The sequence below is a fragment of the Mycteria americana genome, chromosome 2 (genome assembly GCF_035582795.1).
Source record: "Mycteria americana isolate JAX WOST 10 ecotype Jacksonville Zoo and Gardens chromosome 2, USCA_MyAme_1.0, whole genome shotgun sequence".
NCBI classification, from domain to species: Eukaryota; Metazoa; Chordata; class Aves; order Ciconiiformes; family Ciconiidae; genus Mycteria; species Mycteria americana.
The window spans coordinates 78,226,972-78,242,535 of record NC_134366.1 but is presented as its reverse complement, the minus strand read 5'-3'; the positions used below and the strand labels follow the sequence as shown (position 1 = coordinate 78,242,535).

General features: G+C 44.5%; 2 protein-coding genes across 2 annotated transcripts in view; one reads left to right on the top strand and one right to left on the bottom strand.

Moving 5' to 3' along the window:
- Nucleotides 1–428: 428 nt before the first annotated feature.
- On the top strand, nucleotides 429–4,336 carry LOC142405818 (transmembrane protein 14C-like). The gene is made up of 4 exons (XM_075493866.1): nucleotides 429–588; nucleotides 1,099–1,200; nucleotides 3,185–3,269; nucleotides 3,505–4,336. Exons 1-4 carry the CDS (start codon nucleotides 513–515, stop codon nucleotides 3,560–3,562), a joined length of 321 nt encoding a protein of 106 aa, XP_075349981.1. The 5' UTR covers nucleotides 429–512; the 3' UTR covers nucleotides 3,563–4,336.
- Nucleotides 4,337–8,152: 3,816 nt separating this feature from the next.
- MAK (male germ cell associated kinase) overlaps nucleotides 8,153–15,564 on the bottom strand; it is a 28,367-nt gene continuing 20,955 nt past the window's right edge. The window contains exons 13-14 of the mRNA XM_075495624.1: nucleotides 15,228–15,356; nucleotides 8,153–8,307 (exon numbers count right to left, since the gene is read on the bottom strand). Coding sequence (XP_075351739.1) covers nucleotides 8,153–8,307; nucleotides 15,228–15,356 — 284 coding nt within the window. The remainder of the gene's footprint in view (nucleotides 8,308–15,227; nucleotides 15,357–15,564) is intronic.

Below are 15,564 nucleotides of genomic sequence, written 5' to 3'. Positions count from 1 at the left end.
GGAGAAGGGAAGTGCGTGGGGAGGAAGGAGCAGCGGAGATGAGGCATCACGGACTGACCGCGACCCCCACTCCCCCTCCCCTGGGGAGTCCGAGCGATGCTGAGCCTGGGAAGAAGGGGAGGAGGTGGTTTTGCTTTGGTTTATTTCTCACTTTCCTACTCGGTTATTAACTGGCAATAAATGGAGTCAGTCCCCCGAAGCCGAGCCTGTTTTGCCCGTGTCGGTAACGGGTGAGTGACCTTCACTCCCGCGGCACCCCAGGACGGGACGTGCTGCAGCCCACGCACCCAGCCCGCCTCCTCGGAGGGGCTGCGGCGGGGCTGCCCCCCGCACGCCCCTCAGCCCCGGCCCGGGCCCCGGCAAGGCGGCGGGCGGCCGCCCAGAGGAGCGGCCTCCCCCCGGGTGCCCGTCACGGCCGGCGGGCGGGACCTCCGGGAGAGGCGGTGCCGCCGCGGGGAGGGCGGCCCAAGGTCGGAGCGGGGCGGCGGGGCCAGGCCCGGCGCTGCCCGCAGATGGAGTACGACTGGCTGGGCTTCGGCTACGCGGCGCTGGTGGCGGCGGGCGGCGTCGTCGGCTACGCCAAGGCAGGTGGGTGCCGGCGGCGGCGGGGGCCTGTCCCGCTCCTGCCCGCAGGCAGGCCTGCGCTCCGCCCGGACCGGCCCCGGCCCCGGCCCCGGCCCGGCGGCGGGTGTCCGAGCGCTTCGGGAGGGAGGGCTGCGTCGCTGCCGGGCCGGCCTCGGGCTTAAGTCCCGCCCTGGGAGGTGCGGGGTGTCTGCCGGCCCCCTGAGCGCCCCGCGGGGGGCTGCCGCCTCGGCCGGGGCCGCGGGAAGCTCGGGCGCCCGGTCCTGGTCCGCGGCGGGGAGTGACCCCGGCAGCCGTGCTGAATCCTTGCTGCGTGCAAACGGCGCTCGGCTGAGGTCTGCAAAGTAGCTTACTAATAAGAAACCCCACTCCAGTATCTTTTGTTTGGTTAGATTGGGTTTGCGACTTTTTTTTTTTTTAGTAGTGAATGTGAGCTTACAAGTGCTTTTGTTTGGTTTGCAGACTTGCTTTATGTGTGTTCTTTCACTAACTGCTTTATCTTTCATCTCATTCAAGGCAGCGTCCCTTCTCTAGCAGCTGGTCTTCTCTTTGGTGGCTTAGCAGGAATAGGTGCCTACCAGCGCTCCAACGATCCCAAGAATGTGTGGCTTTCCCTCGGTAAGTTTGCTCGGCACCCAAGTACCAAGCGTTTACTGGTAGCAGTGGGAATAGTAAGCTTTTTTCTAGCACGTTGTGGCCTATGTGTGCCCTTTTATTTATACAAATGTTGTAAGTGGTGGCAGGCCCTCCTGCCCGCAGCCAGGAGGTATTTGTGTAAGAGCACGGTACCAGGTTCTAAGACCTAGGTTGTCCTTCTGGAAACCAGAGGTGGTGAGAAATACCTGTCTCCTCTGCCAGACGAGATACCGCGTTCAACTAATGTAGGCACAGGAAATGTACGTGAAAAACGTTTGGCTGTGAAGCAGCATTTTTAGTCTGTGGTCACGGAGTAGGCATTTTAGCAATAGTGAAAGCACTGTGACAAGCCGGATGTGGCTTTATGGAATATTGCTTTGGACGAGCATCTCGGAAGAAGAGCAGTATATGTTTCAATGCATCATATGCTGTGGAAGAAACAGTCTGAAGTATATAAAAGAAAGGAGGGAACGATCTCTTCTCCTTGCTTATGGTAGATGGGACAAGAAGTTGTGGGCTTAGCTTGCAGTTAACCCTTCAGGTGAAGGAGAAGGATAAAACGACAGTGGAAAGCATTATGAAGCACTGGAAGAGATCAGCTGAACCTCAGGGACTTCCATCACTGCCGGACTTTAATAACTGGTTAGACCAGTATCTGTCAGGAATTGATCTTGCCTTTGGGCACTAGGTTAGCCTAGGTGGCCTCTTGAGGTTCCTTCTAGTTCTGTAACTATGCCATAGTATTATTAGTGTTATGATACTATAGCATTACAGTGATTTAAGACTACTTAAAACCAATGGAACCTGATCACATAATGTGCTGAAAGGCTTTGTGAAGGCCCTGGTAGATACTGCAGAGGACCAAACTGCCTTGTCAGTAAGGAATGAAATGTAAAACACAGCTCAGTAGGAAGCAAGGTTTCCACCTGCGAACTTTCTCTTCCACTCTGGCGTGCCGTGGGAGTGGCTGTGCATCTTCAGCACGAGTTCTTAGGCAGTGTCATGACAGAAAGATGAGCAGCTTCCTCATATCCCGATGCGGTGCATGTGGTGCCAGTGGACCTCTTAAAAGGTTGTTGTGTCCCGGTTTAGTACAACTCTTTATTCGTCCATTCCTCCTCAGCCCTGCTGCGATATGCAGTTGCGGCTCCTGCTGAGCTTTAGGTTGGTCACAGTACATCAAGGGTAGAAATCCAGAAAAAGAACCTTGACAGAGTATCTTTAGAATACCTTTTGCCCTGTCTGATGCAGACAAACTTGAAGCTTTGGAGAAAGGTATACAACACCTCCACCTGCCTTTCTTCTTCAAAGAAACAATGGCCCTGTAATTTTTATGTGAATATTGATGGGATTTTTTTTCCAGACTTAGAGATTATATCATTTGGAGTAACGTTTAAAATGTTAGTCGCTCTTTCAGTTTGATCTCTTAGATTGCTTTCTGTTTGCTAATTCATATTTTCAGGTGGGGTTGTTTTATTTCTAGTTGTAGTATTTAGTGCCACCTTCCAGTTCAGAATGTCACAGAGAAACGGGAACTGTAATAATATTTGCCTCCCACATAGCGAACTTTGCCACCGCCCCAGCTTCCTGGCAGTTTTGAGCCTATCTGTATTCAGGGAAATAATCATTCTTCTGCAAGTAGGGAGAAACTGAGGGGAGAGTTAGTGATCTGCCCAGAGGATTGGAGGTTGTGGGCGATTAGACAGTGGTCTCAACCCTGATGAGATCTACTCGCTTCTAACGAGCAGTGGAGCATGCCTACCGAAGCTGCTGAGAAGCTTGCAACAGCTCTACTGTTTAACAAAAATAAGTAAAATGTTTGTGTACACTTCCTTGAGGGGAGGAGGGAGGCGTTCCTGTCTGTAGACATAGGCCTGTTTGGTTGGCACTGCTAAATGTCCAAGCGTTGCAGTGCTGCGCTGGTGTTTCTATTTCAAATAGATCTGACTGGGCTTCTTTTCAACAGTGGCGTCTGGAACCTTGTCTGCTGTTATGGGAATGAGATTTTACAACTCCAGAAAAGCAATGCCTGGGATAATTGCTGGTGCCAGGTAGTCACCTGTCTTTTGTTCTTGTCTGTATTTTTGAATAGGCATTTTATTTAACTTATTTGTGGATTATATTGTTTTAAAAATGTTATGTGGTAAGTTCTATGAGAAATGAAATCTTACGGTGGAGTTCAGCTAAATGAAATCATGTCGATGTTTTCTTCCTTCTTGTTCTTTATGGGATTTTTGCCTCCCCCCCCCCTTTTTTTTTTTTAATAACAACTATTCTGTTCAACAGTTTACTGATGGTTGGACGGCTTGGACTGCAGATCATGGAAAAGCCTCTTAAGCCATAAGTCTGCGTCAAGTCACTTGAAGATACGTGATTGAGGAGCCTGAAAATGCAACTGCCTAAATGTGCTACACAAAAGTGGAAAAGGCATGGCTGTCTGTGCATTGTATTTTTCATATCCTAACGTACGTGGGTCGTGTTTTTAAAGGACCGACATTGAGAGCCCTTGTTATGTCTTCCAGAATGGTATTTGTCTTAACATTTTCTGCACTGTGAAGCAAGAAAATATGAGTATAGCATTAGTTTAGCTTCTGGTCCTGCAACTTACTGTAGGCAAAGACCTCTTGGTACTTGCATACAGTCAGGTGCAGGATTGAAGCTCAAATGTACATCTGGACTTGTCATTCTAAAATCATCTACACCTCTAAAACAAGGCGAGAGGAGTTGCCAATTTGTCCCTAGTAATTAATATAACAGACATGCTTATTATGTTACCTCTCCCCTTCCACTTCCCTGCCAGTTTCTCTCGTCATCATGTTTGTCAGTCAGGGCCTTTGTTCTCCCAGCACTGTGCGTTAGAACCTGGTCCCACAAAACACAATCATGGAGCAGGCTGTCAAGGTTCTGCTGTAATGCAGTGAATGCGAACCTGTTACTTGCAATCGCTTGTAAGCAAAAGTGCCCAGCTAAATGTCATTTGTTTCACTTTTACAGATATTATTAATAAATCAAAAATATGCTTTATTAGATAATGCTGAATTGTAGGCATAGCTCTTGCATTTAATGAGAATTAAAATCTTATTCTAAATAAACCAACAAATTATTATTACAAACTTTTGCGTTCTACACAACCATTTTTTTTTTCTTTAATTGTTCATCTGGGTTGATGCAGTTTGGTGTCTTTCCTGCAGGGTGTCTGGATATATTTGTGAACATGGATTGTATAAATTACCTCTGTTCCATTCCCTGAATCTAGTGACTTGTAAATACTAAAAATCTTATGAACTGGGCGGAAGTGTAGAGAACAAAAGCATACAGACCATATATTCAGACAAGTGTTACATTAAAATATTTTTTTTTTTTTTTCTTTTCCTGAGAGGAATCATCTATTTCAGATTTGAAAAATGCTCTATGAAAGTTTATTTAAAGACTGAAGTGCTCAGTTGATTGGTTTTGTCCTCAGTTGGTTCCCTTGATGCCCGAAATAATTCTAAATATCAACCTGCCATGCAGAAGTAATCCTGGGAGCTACACATGGATGGTAATGTATCCCTTTTCTGGTGTCATTTAACTTACATCCCTTTCTGCACAGACCCTGAGCTTCGATTTCCTCAACCTTTCTTCTTTGGTGACTGGTATGGGGAGAGATGGAAGCAGGGGGATTGATCTGTTAGATTGGTGAGACTCTGGAGTTGCTCAGAGTTCTCCAAATATCAGGCTAGTACCTTAGCAGGGGGGTGACATCTTGTGGTCTTCCTTCCTTCCTTCCTTGTTGCAGCAGAACAGGCAGGGCAGGAACCTCGCACTGCCTGGGCAGGAGGCACAGAGCTAGTCTGGTGGCAGTACCCAGGCTCTGCCAGCAGTGCAGTGGTTTGCCAGGCAAGTTGCAGTGATGGGGCAGGGCTGCGGTCAAGCCAGGATGCCAAGTCAACAGGCTGGCTTCCAGATTGGCAGGGACGCGGCCAGGCACGGGGACAGCTGCCACGCAGCTCCGCCAAGGGCAGGAGTCACAGCAGCCTGGTCCCAGGCCACACAGTTTGGGTCAGAGCTGGCTTGAGCACAGGCAGCGAGAGCTCTTGGGGGGGAACTGTTCTGAGAGCACCTTCCTAGAGCCCTTACTCATCAGCCTGCAGAGTTCAGCTTCAGGTGCTCGCCCATATTTACTTTTCCCTCTTACCTCCCTGCATAGAAACAAGGGGTGCGCAGGACAGCAGTGGTTTGTTTATAAATCATCCTTTTAAGTGCCTAATCCCAGGCCGCGGACCCAGTATCGGTAGGCAGGTGTCTGAATGTCTGTGCTCTAGCTTGAAAAGGTTAATAAGCCAGGCATGAGCATTTAAGACACTTCTCTTTAAACTACTGTATGGGTTATTTGCTTCTTCATATTGCTTTTGAAGCAGTTTATCTTCTGTGGAAGTAAGGTGCAAACATAAATGCATCTCCTGCAATAAACTGAGAACAGGCACAATCCAGCAGTTTTCTAATTGTATAATGCTAGTCTCAAATCAGGTATCTTGCGAATTTGGGCTGCAATTGTCCTTTAATGGAATGAGGACAATAGAAAGCAGGGAATTGGACTGATAAGCTTTTAAACTCTTAGACCAAAGTGTTAAGCCTTGCTGCTGTTTCATGAGCTTTGGAAAGCAGTAGCTTGAATTGAGAACTACTGGTAGAACCCTTGTTACCACTTTTCATGTTCAGGAGAAACAGTAGTAATCCAGGCAAAGGGAGGAGAGAAAAGCTTGAGCCTTATATACTTTTTACCCCCTTGGAACTTTATCAGCATATACTAAATTTCTTGAGCATTAGATGGCATTTCTGTACTAACAGTTCAATGTGTATCAATGAATTGGAGTTAAAATGACTGTACAAAGCCCATTAGCCTCTTATTACTGTTTTTCCTTGCTGTGTACAAAGAGAACTTCTTACCACTTGTCATGCATTGATTATGGACAGGTAAAGGCCGTTATGGTTACGTCAAAGCTGTTTCAATGTTCATTAGCATATGGTAAGGATAGCATGTTTCTTCTAGCTATATTTAGTGCCATAAATAGTACCTTTTTATTTTTCTGCTCTAGGTGACTTATGGACATGGGAGCTATGGACACATTATTAGCTAATTCCTCAACCAGACTGTGATTTTAACTAAGTCACTGGCGTCTTGTACTAGAGATGAGTGATTAATTTCTCTTGTTTTCTAATTATAAAACCAGTGCATTTATGCCTGTTATAGAAAGTCCGAGGTTGTCCTTCGTTGCCATAGCCAGTCACAGATATATTCTACAGATAAATTAAGATGCATTTAAATAGCATAGGGACATCTGTTAATACTAAGGGAATGACAAATACTTAAGCCTAGACCAATGGCAATTGAATTAGTCTCTAGTGCATTACTAACCAGATATCCCTGTCCCTATAGAGCTCTTCCAGTACTAAAGTGGCATTTTCTTTAGGTGCAATTTTTGTAACAAAATACTTGACTTTTTGGTACAACAGGTTTAGATTAAATTGATTTCCAGTAAATTAACATAACCCATATATTATGGCACATTAGGTCAACAACAGGAATTGAAATTTTTATATGCCATTGTAAAAGCCATACAAATACATTTCTTTTTTAGAATGCTTAAAGTAATCACTAACAGCTTTACATCTTTAAACAACATACTCATTTTGCACTTTAAAATGGCAGGTTTAATATAACTACTAAGTCTAAAGCATCTATTCTAAATGCACTTGTTAACAGAGGTAGCCTAGCTCAACATCCTAAAAATGATGTATTGTACCTTGCAAGGTCCTTTGGGGGATATTACTGTAAAACTTAGCATAGAAGCCAGGGAAGGTACTGAATGAGCATATAAACAGTGAGGTATTGCATTATTAAAGTTTGTGTGTGTTTTCAGGTACCTAAGTTGGCCTTTAAGATCTAAACCAGAAAGCAACGTCTTTGAAGAACAGCTCAATATCCTCCCTCATATAGCTTATTCAACTTCTGTAGTTTAGTTTGATCACCCAAAAAAGACATGCAGAAACAGGACTTTACTGATAATTTATGCCTTTTTGGCTAATTCACCCTTAAAATTACTGAAAGACTGCAGTGATTCAGGCTCCTTAAAATGTCACTGTGACACTCCCTTGACAGGACAGATATAAATCTCCACAGATCTTCGACCAAATATGGTCATAAGTTACTTTTAACAGTCAAATCTAATTTTTAGGCTTCACTACAGCTTGGCGAGGTAAGTCTAGCATTCAGTACTTGTTTAACTATTGTCCAATATTGCTATATCATTCTGTAGCCATATACGGGCCAAGTTTTTAGACGTTCCTTGTGTAGTATTTATCACTGGATTGCTTATGTCCTGCTACAAGGAGTTACGTTCTCATTGCTATTATGAATATTTGCACATTACAGACCCTAAGTAACTCTTAGGTACAAGTGAGTTCTGAAGTGCATGTATGAGAGCATGGTGTTCTTCACAAAGCCCGATCTGTGACTTCACTCTCATCTTTCTGGTAAGGAACCAGCCTAATACCTGAAAGCCTGGTGCTGCTCTGCTTTAGCCCTGCTTCTAACTGCTTGTGTACTTGAAAGCATGCATGTGCCAATAGTGGATGTTGCATTGGGCGAACCACCATAACAGTTGTTTTAAGAGTACAAGGATCGGAGATCCATCTATAGAAAAACGTCGAGTGAAATCTACTTCTCAGTAGTTTTGGCAATACGTGTTATACAATACTTCAATAAATCCTACTTTATAGCCAGTATTTTACATGATACTATATGTCTTATACAGGTAATAGAACACAAGGTCTTTTTTTCTTCTTTACTATTGCATAGTCTTAGGAAAAGTGAGAGCAAATAGGCATTTCAGGTTTCCAGTGCAGGAGAACTGAACATAGCTCACACCATATCTATATAGGATGGCATTTTCTATCTGTTTCCTCCGTATTTGGCCACCCAGTCTGTTCTTCCATGTACTGGCTGAATTGTTGGTGGGCGAGTTAAAATATTCATGTGTTTTGCTGCTGAATTGAAAGTAGGACCCGGTAACTGAGCACAAGCAGCTTTGGTTTTCCAGGAATAATCTAAAAGGAACAAGAACTCAGAATTAGTTACGACTCAAGTGGTTATTTCACTCCTTCACAGATAAAAGAATGAGAGCTTAAAGATGACTTGTGGTACTCAAGGATGCCAGCACAGCAGGATGCTTTGGTCTCTGATACGCTGTCTATGCTTGTTTTCAGATAAGGTTAATGTTTCCTGTACTTTGTGTATCTGATTAGTAATTCTCATCTAGTGGATACTTGTTTCACAACAACCCCTTGAGAAAACATTGAGACTGAAATTAAGTGGAAAAACTCTTGTGTATGTCTACAACTGTGTATCTCCTCCTACAAAATGGCTACAGAATGGAAGTATTCTTTCCTCTATCTCAAATATTCGAAAAAGCATGTAAGATTGCTAAACTTATTAAAACCCAAACAGCCTAGACTGAAGGACAGCCTCTGGAGACCCTCTTGTTCCTTTTGAGATTATGCCTTTTATTCCCCTCCTGCTTAGCTGAAAACTACCTGGTGGCGAGTCTTCTTCATCTCCATTTCCTCTTTCTCTATCAATTTGGTAGTATCTGTTCCAAGTCCTCGGGTTTTTTTATCCCTTATATTGGCACCCACCTCTCTCAGGCACCAGTAGTAGTGCACTACTATATTCCCAGCCTTCCTACTCAGATTTCCCCTTTCTGCATTTCAGATGGTCACTACTTCCTCAAGCTTCATGTGATTAAAGTAATTGCCCTGCTGCAGGGGCTGTCTGCTCATGGTTTTCTTCATGTTCACCACCAATTCTGCCATTTTCCCAAGCCTTTAAAGTCAGTCATTTGGGACCTCTCATATATAAGAAGAAATCCTATTAGGATTTGTATATATAAGAAATAGATATACTCCTGCTATACCTTACCATTGTTTCCTTAGCATTCCTAAAGTATGCCCTGCCCCTTCCATTCCTACTTTGGTAGTTTAGTCTTCTTTTATTAGGTATTACTGATACTTTTTTCTTTTTTTTAATTTAACATGTTATGGATAAAATACTTTTTGTGTGTGCGTGCCTACATATTCTGTTTCTTAGGGAAAACCACCTATTTTTGGTGGAATTTTTCAACAGTGCGCTGAACCCGTTCAGGAACAAGTGAGGATCAAGACCTTTAAAAAGGAGGAATCTCAAGGAACTGAAACTGGGGGTCAGGTCTCCACCTCTTTGAAAACTAATACTGTTCCTTTTTATTGTAGGCTGGCATTCCCTATCTTTCATCAGCAAGTATGATTCCAGCCTACCCTCTCTTGGCAATGAAGGTCACTTTTCTCAGGTCTTGGTATTGCATTTTCCTCAGAGAAATTGATCTTTTATACTACATGAAATTATTTAAATTATGGCATTAAAAAACTTAACAAATGAAGAGAGCAAAAACAATTGAAAGCGTAACTTATTTCCGTTTGGATAATACAAAGCAAAGGGCCACCAAAAATGTTAATGTTCAAATATTGACAGATAGGAGATAAAAACCTGCCATTTGCTTCATCCTTATCTCTCTTCCCAAGTCTGCAGAGTTTAGGCTAAATATGAGGGGTTTAAGCAATAGGATTCTTGCTCTTCTCCAGGACATGGAAGAGTCTTAATTGACCTCCATCTGCCAGCCTTTCTGACTTTTACTACACATTTTCCATTTCTAATTACAGATTAACAGTGAATTTATTTCCCTTTGGATCACGGTAAGTAATTCCTTTTCATTCTCGCTATTCACAGCAGTCTAGAGATAGTTGCAGATTTTGTCCTCCTGTGAACTTCTTGATCCACCACTGTGACAAATCAAAACTCTCGCTGTTGTGTTTCAGTGGTGAGTTGATAAGACAATGAAGTGCCGCTCCAGCCTTCCCTGGTGGGTTTCTGATCAACTCAGACTCAGAATATGCATACATCTAAGTGTATTTTATATGTGTGCCATCTCCTTCCTTCCCTCCCTCCCTCTGTCCTTCTCAGAAGTCACTTGCAAGTTCCTAAGGGGAACAGGTAACTCAAAAGAGCAAGTCAGCAAAAAGACAACATTATTAAGCAGGACCATATCAGATTGGTCTGCCATAGGCCCTTTAGTTAAACAATTCACAATTAGTATAGGGCCTTGCTATTTCATCTGAAGTAACTAGAGAAGCATGCTCTTGAGTTTCGGACAACGGCTCTAAATCTTCACTCACAAACCAGTTTCTTTTGCGTCCTGAGCGCTTCTGTTCATCTTCTCTGAATCAGAAACATACCGACAAAGAAGGTGCTCAGAATGTCATCCTTACCACAGAGGATCCAAGGTAACAGTTACATTCAGAACAGAGTTCACATTATGTTTCACTGATGAATGGAACAGTCTTTTAATGTGTTTGTTATCATTACTGTATGATAACTGTTAAGAACTGGCCATTTGCATTCTCTTGTTTGGCTTTTGCCTTCTATAATGTAGCAACATTGAAAGCTTCACTTCACAAAGCACTCTTGTGATATTTCATGGATACAAGAGCAGTGTCATCTCAGTATCCACAGACTTGCATAGCCAACATAGTGAGATGAAGACACAGTGAAAACCTACCTTACATGACCACTGCAGAAACCACAGGCCAACTAGATAGGGCCAGTAAATAAGAGAGCAAATAATTTTAATTTACTGATATACCATATGTGTAACATTATTTGTGAATTTACTAAGTCACTTGATGAAGGGTCTTTGCCTTTTTTGAAATTGTTGAGGCCACTGTAAGCATCGATCAGCATCATTCAATTGCGTTAAGTGACATTGAGCTGATCAAAGACCCACACAAGACAGCCCCAAGCTACATGAAAGTCACTGTCAAGAAAATTCCTCCAAATCCACTCAAATATAAGGCTTTTTTAAAAACCTGAATTTATGTATTTTGCATACTTACTAGTTGGTATGTACCAATTCCTACTAGCTACACAAACCATGGATTTATATTTGTGTCCAATTTACATGACCATTTACTGTAGAGTTGTGGAGTTACATATTTTTACAGTTCTGGTTAGCCCTTCACCACTAATGAACAGTAGTTTAGCAAAGGGTCCAAACCTTCAGTGGCAGGGAAGAATACTGAAAGGAACAGGGAAACTCACCTGCTCAACACGTGGCTCAGAGACTGGTGCCATCGGTGGAATTTTGGTTTTTGTGATCATGGGGATGTTTATACGGCACAAGGCCTGCTGGTGACGGATGGAGTTCAGCTATCTCAAAGGGGGAAAAGGATTCTTGCTCGTGAGTTGGCGGGGCTCATCGAGAGGCCTTTAAACTAGGTTTGAAGCGGGAAGGGGATGTAACGAGGCTCACTAGAGAGGAGCCTAAGGGTGGCATGCCAAGGTTGGGAGTGAAATTAATAGCCCAGCTCAAGTGCATCTACACCAATGCACACAGCATGAGCAACAAACAGGAGGAGCTGGAAGCCATTGTGCAGCAGGATAGCTATGACTTAGTCGCCATCACAGAAACGTGGTGGGATGACTCTCATGACTGGAGTGCTGCAATGGATGGTTATAAGCTGTTCAGAAGGGATAGGCAAGGAAAGAGAGGTGGTGGGGTGGCTCTGTATGTTAGGGAGTGTTTCGATTGTGTGGAACTCAGTGATTATGATGATAAAGTTGAGTGCTTATGGGTAAGGATGAGGGGAAGGCTAACAAGGCAGATATCCTGCTGGGTGTCTGTTATAGACCACCCAACCAGGATGAAGAGGCAGATGAAGCATTCTATAAGCAGCTGGCAGAAGTCTCACAATCGCTAGCCCTTGTTGTCGTGGGGGACTTCAACTTACTGGATGTCTGCTGGAAACACAACACAGCAGAGAGGAAACAGTCTAGGAGGTTCCTGGAATGTGTGGAAGATAACTTCCTGACACAGCTGGTAAGTAAGTCTACTAGGGGAGGTACCTCACTTGACCTGCTGTTTACAAACAGAGAAGGACTGGTGGGAGATGTGGTGGCTGGAGGCTGTCTTGGGCTTAGCGACCATGATATGATAGAGTTCTCAGTTCATGGTGAAAAAAGGAGGGGAGTGAGCAAAACCACTACCATGGACTTCCGGAGGGCAGACTTTGACCTGTTCAGGGCACTGGTTGAGAGAGTCCCCTGGGAGACAGTCCTGAAGGGCAAAGGGGTCCAGGAAGGCTGGGCATTCTTCAAGGAAGTCTTAAAGGTGCAGGAGCAGGCTCTCCCCATGTGCTGTAAGACGAACTGGCGGGGAAGATGACCAGCCTGGCTGAACAGGGAGCTTTTGCTGGGACTCAGGAAAAAAAGGAGAGTTTACCACTTTTGGAAGAAGGGGCAGGCAACTCAAAAAGAGTACAGGGATCTCATCAAGTCATGCAGAGAGAAAATTAGAAAGGCAAAAGCCCAGCTAGAACTCAATCTGGCGACTGTTGTAAGAGATAATAAAAAATATTTTTACAAATACGTTAACAACAAAAAGAGAGCCAAGGAGAATCTCCCTCCTTTATTGGATGCGGGGGGGAACATTGCCACCAAGGATGAGGAAAAAGCTGAGGTACTCAGTGCCTTCTTTGCCCCAGTCTTTAATAGTCAGACCAGTTATCCCCAGGGTATTCAGCCCCCTGAGCTGGAAGACAGGGATGGAGAGCAGAGCAAACCCCCCATAATCTGGGAGGAAGCAGTTAACGACCTGCTACGCTCCTGGGCACTCACAAGTCTATGGGACCAGATGGGATCCACCCGAGAGTACTGAGGGAGCTGGCGGAGGAGCTTGCCAAGCCACTCTCCATCATTTACCAGCAGTCCTGGTTAACAGGGGAGGTCCCAGATGACTGGACGCTTGCAAATGTGATGCCCGTCTACAAGAAGGGCCAGAAGGAGGATCTGGGGTACTACAGGCCTGTCAGCCTGACCTTGGTAACAGGGAAAATTATGGAGCGGTTCATCTTGAGTGTGCTCAACAGGCATGTGCAGGGGATCAGGCCCAGTCAGCATGGGTTCATGAAAGGCCGGTCCTGCTTGACCAACCTGATCTCCTTCTATGACAAGGTGACCTGCCTAGTGGATGAGGGAAAGGCTCTGGATGTTGTCTACCTGGACTTTAGAAAAGCCTTTGACACTGTCTCCCACAGTATTCTCCTAGAGAAGCTGGCAGCTCGTGGCTTAGGCGGGTGTACTCTTCGCTGGATGGAAGCGATCCAGCCAAAAAACTGGCTGGATGGCCAAGCCCAGAGAGTTGTGGTGAATGGAGTTAAATCTGATTGGCAGCCGGTCACAAGCGGTGTTCCCCATGTTGGAAAATAAGTGAGGAACATGTAAAGAATAAAGGTCAAAGGGTCAACCAAGAAGGAACAAAAAAAACCCCAAGAATATCCTGGTGAAACCGGATCTTCTAGCATGTGATATTTAACAGTGGAGAAAATCAAGCCTTAAAAGGAAGAATGACCCTGAATTCATGACCTGAAAAGCACGGTTTTGGGGTTCTACAACCACCAGTGACCACCAGAGGACCCCCATGTGAAAAACTGAGCATGCGTTATGCTGAACCATCATTATGTAAGATACTAATTAACATAGTCCCACCTAGTAGTGTGAAAACCTATGCATGTGGGAAGATACGCTGTATAAATGAACCTAGATCTGTGTAAACTGGTATGCACGTTAGGTGGAAGGATCCCCTGTGCATCCAGTGCTGCAATAAAGAGAATGCCTGCTTCTTAACGCTACATTGGTGTTAAGAGGTTTATTCCTGATTTCGGTGACACCCAGGGCTCAGTTTTGGGGCCAGTCTTGTTTAATATCTTTATCAATGACCTGGATGAGGGGATTGAGTGTGCCCTCAGGAAGTTTGCAGATGACACCAAATTGGGCGGGAGTGTTGATCTGCTTGAAGGTAGGAAGGCTCTGCAGAGGGATCTGGACAGACTGGATTGATGGGCCGAGGCCAACTGTATGAGGTTTAACAAGGCCAAGTGGAAGGTCCTGCACTTGGGTCACAACAACCCCATGCAATGCTACAGGCTTGGGGAAGAGTGCCTAGAAAGCTGCCCAGCAGAGAAGGACCTGGGGGTGCTGGTTGACAGCCGGCTGAACATGAGCTGGCAGTGTGTCCAGGTGGCCAAGAAAGCCAACAGCATCCTGGCTTGCATCAGGAATAGTGTGGCCAGCAGGAGTAGGGAAGTGATCGTCCCCCTGTACTCGGCACTGGTGAGGCCGCACTCGAATCCTGTGTTCAGTTTTGGGCCCCTCACTACAAGAAGGACATTGAATTGCTGGAGAGTGTCCAGAGAAGGGCAAGGAAGCTGGTGAAGGGTCTGGAGCACAAGTCTTGTGATGAGTGGCTGAGGGAACTGGGGTTGTTCAGTCTGGAGAAGTGGAGGCTGAGGGGAGACCTTATCGCTCTCTACAACTACTTGAAAGGAGGTTGTAGAGAGGTGGGGGTCGGTCTCTTCTCCCAAGTAACAAGTGATAGGACGAGAGGAAATGGCCTCAAGTTGCGTCAGGAGAGGTTTAGATTGGATATTAGGAAAAATTTCTTTACTGAAAGGGTGGTCAAGCTGAACAGGCTGCCCAGAGAGGTTGTGGAGTCACCATCCCTGGAGGAGTTCAAAAAACGTGTAGACGTGGCACTTGACATGGTTTAGTAGGCACGGAGGTGTTAGGGTGACGGTTGGACTAGATGATCTTAGAGGTCTTTTCCAACCTTAATGATTCTATGATTCTAGAATTACGAAACATTTGCACCTTTATTTTCTCTTTTACCTAACAAATAATAGTAGCAATAGTTTCTCTGGATATCAGGACTGCCTCTAGACACCTACGTTCAATTCACTTACATTAAGAATAATTTATGCCCAATAAGTTTATTTACAAAACTTGAGGAAAATTTACTAAGGGCTAATAAATCTTTTAGGAAGCATGGGAAATGAACATTTCTCTTTGTCTCAGGTATGTATGGTAAAAGGATGTTTTTTACCTGATACAGGTGCACCAAGAGGAGCTAGCTGTATCCGTTGTCCAGCTGATCCAACTTCTTTTTTATAAAAGGAAGGGATATGTACTCCTGATGGGTTGTAAGCAGCACCACTTACAAAGCCAGGATTTCCTGTTGACATTACAGAGTTTTAGTATTTTCAGTTGCATTCAGAAAACCTTACCTACTTTTTATAGTCACTTCAAAATATATTTGCAGTACCACAAGAGTAAGTATGAGTGTTCTTTAAAAACTCCCTAGTGCTTGCCTGTTGAAAAAAAGTATATATTCATTCTTTGCCTTCTATGTTAGTTGGACCCTTTACAGCACTTAACAGACT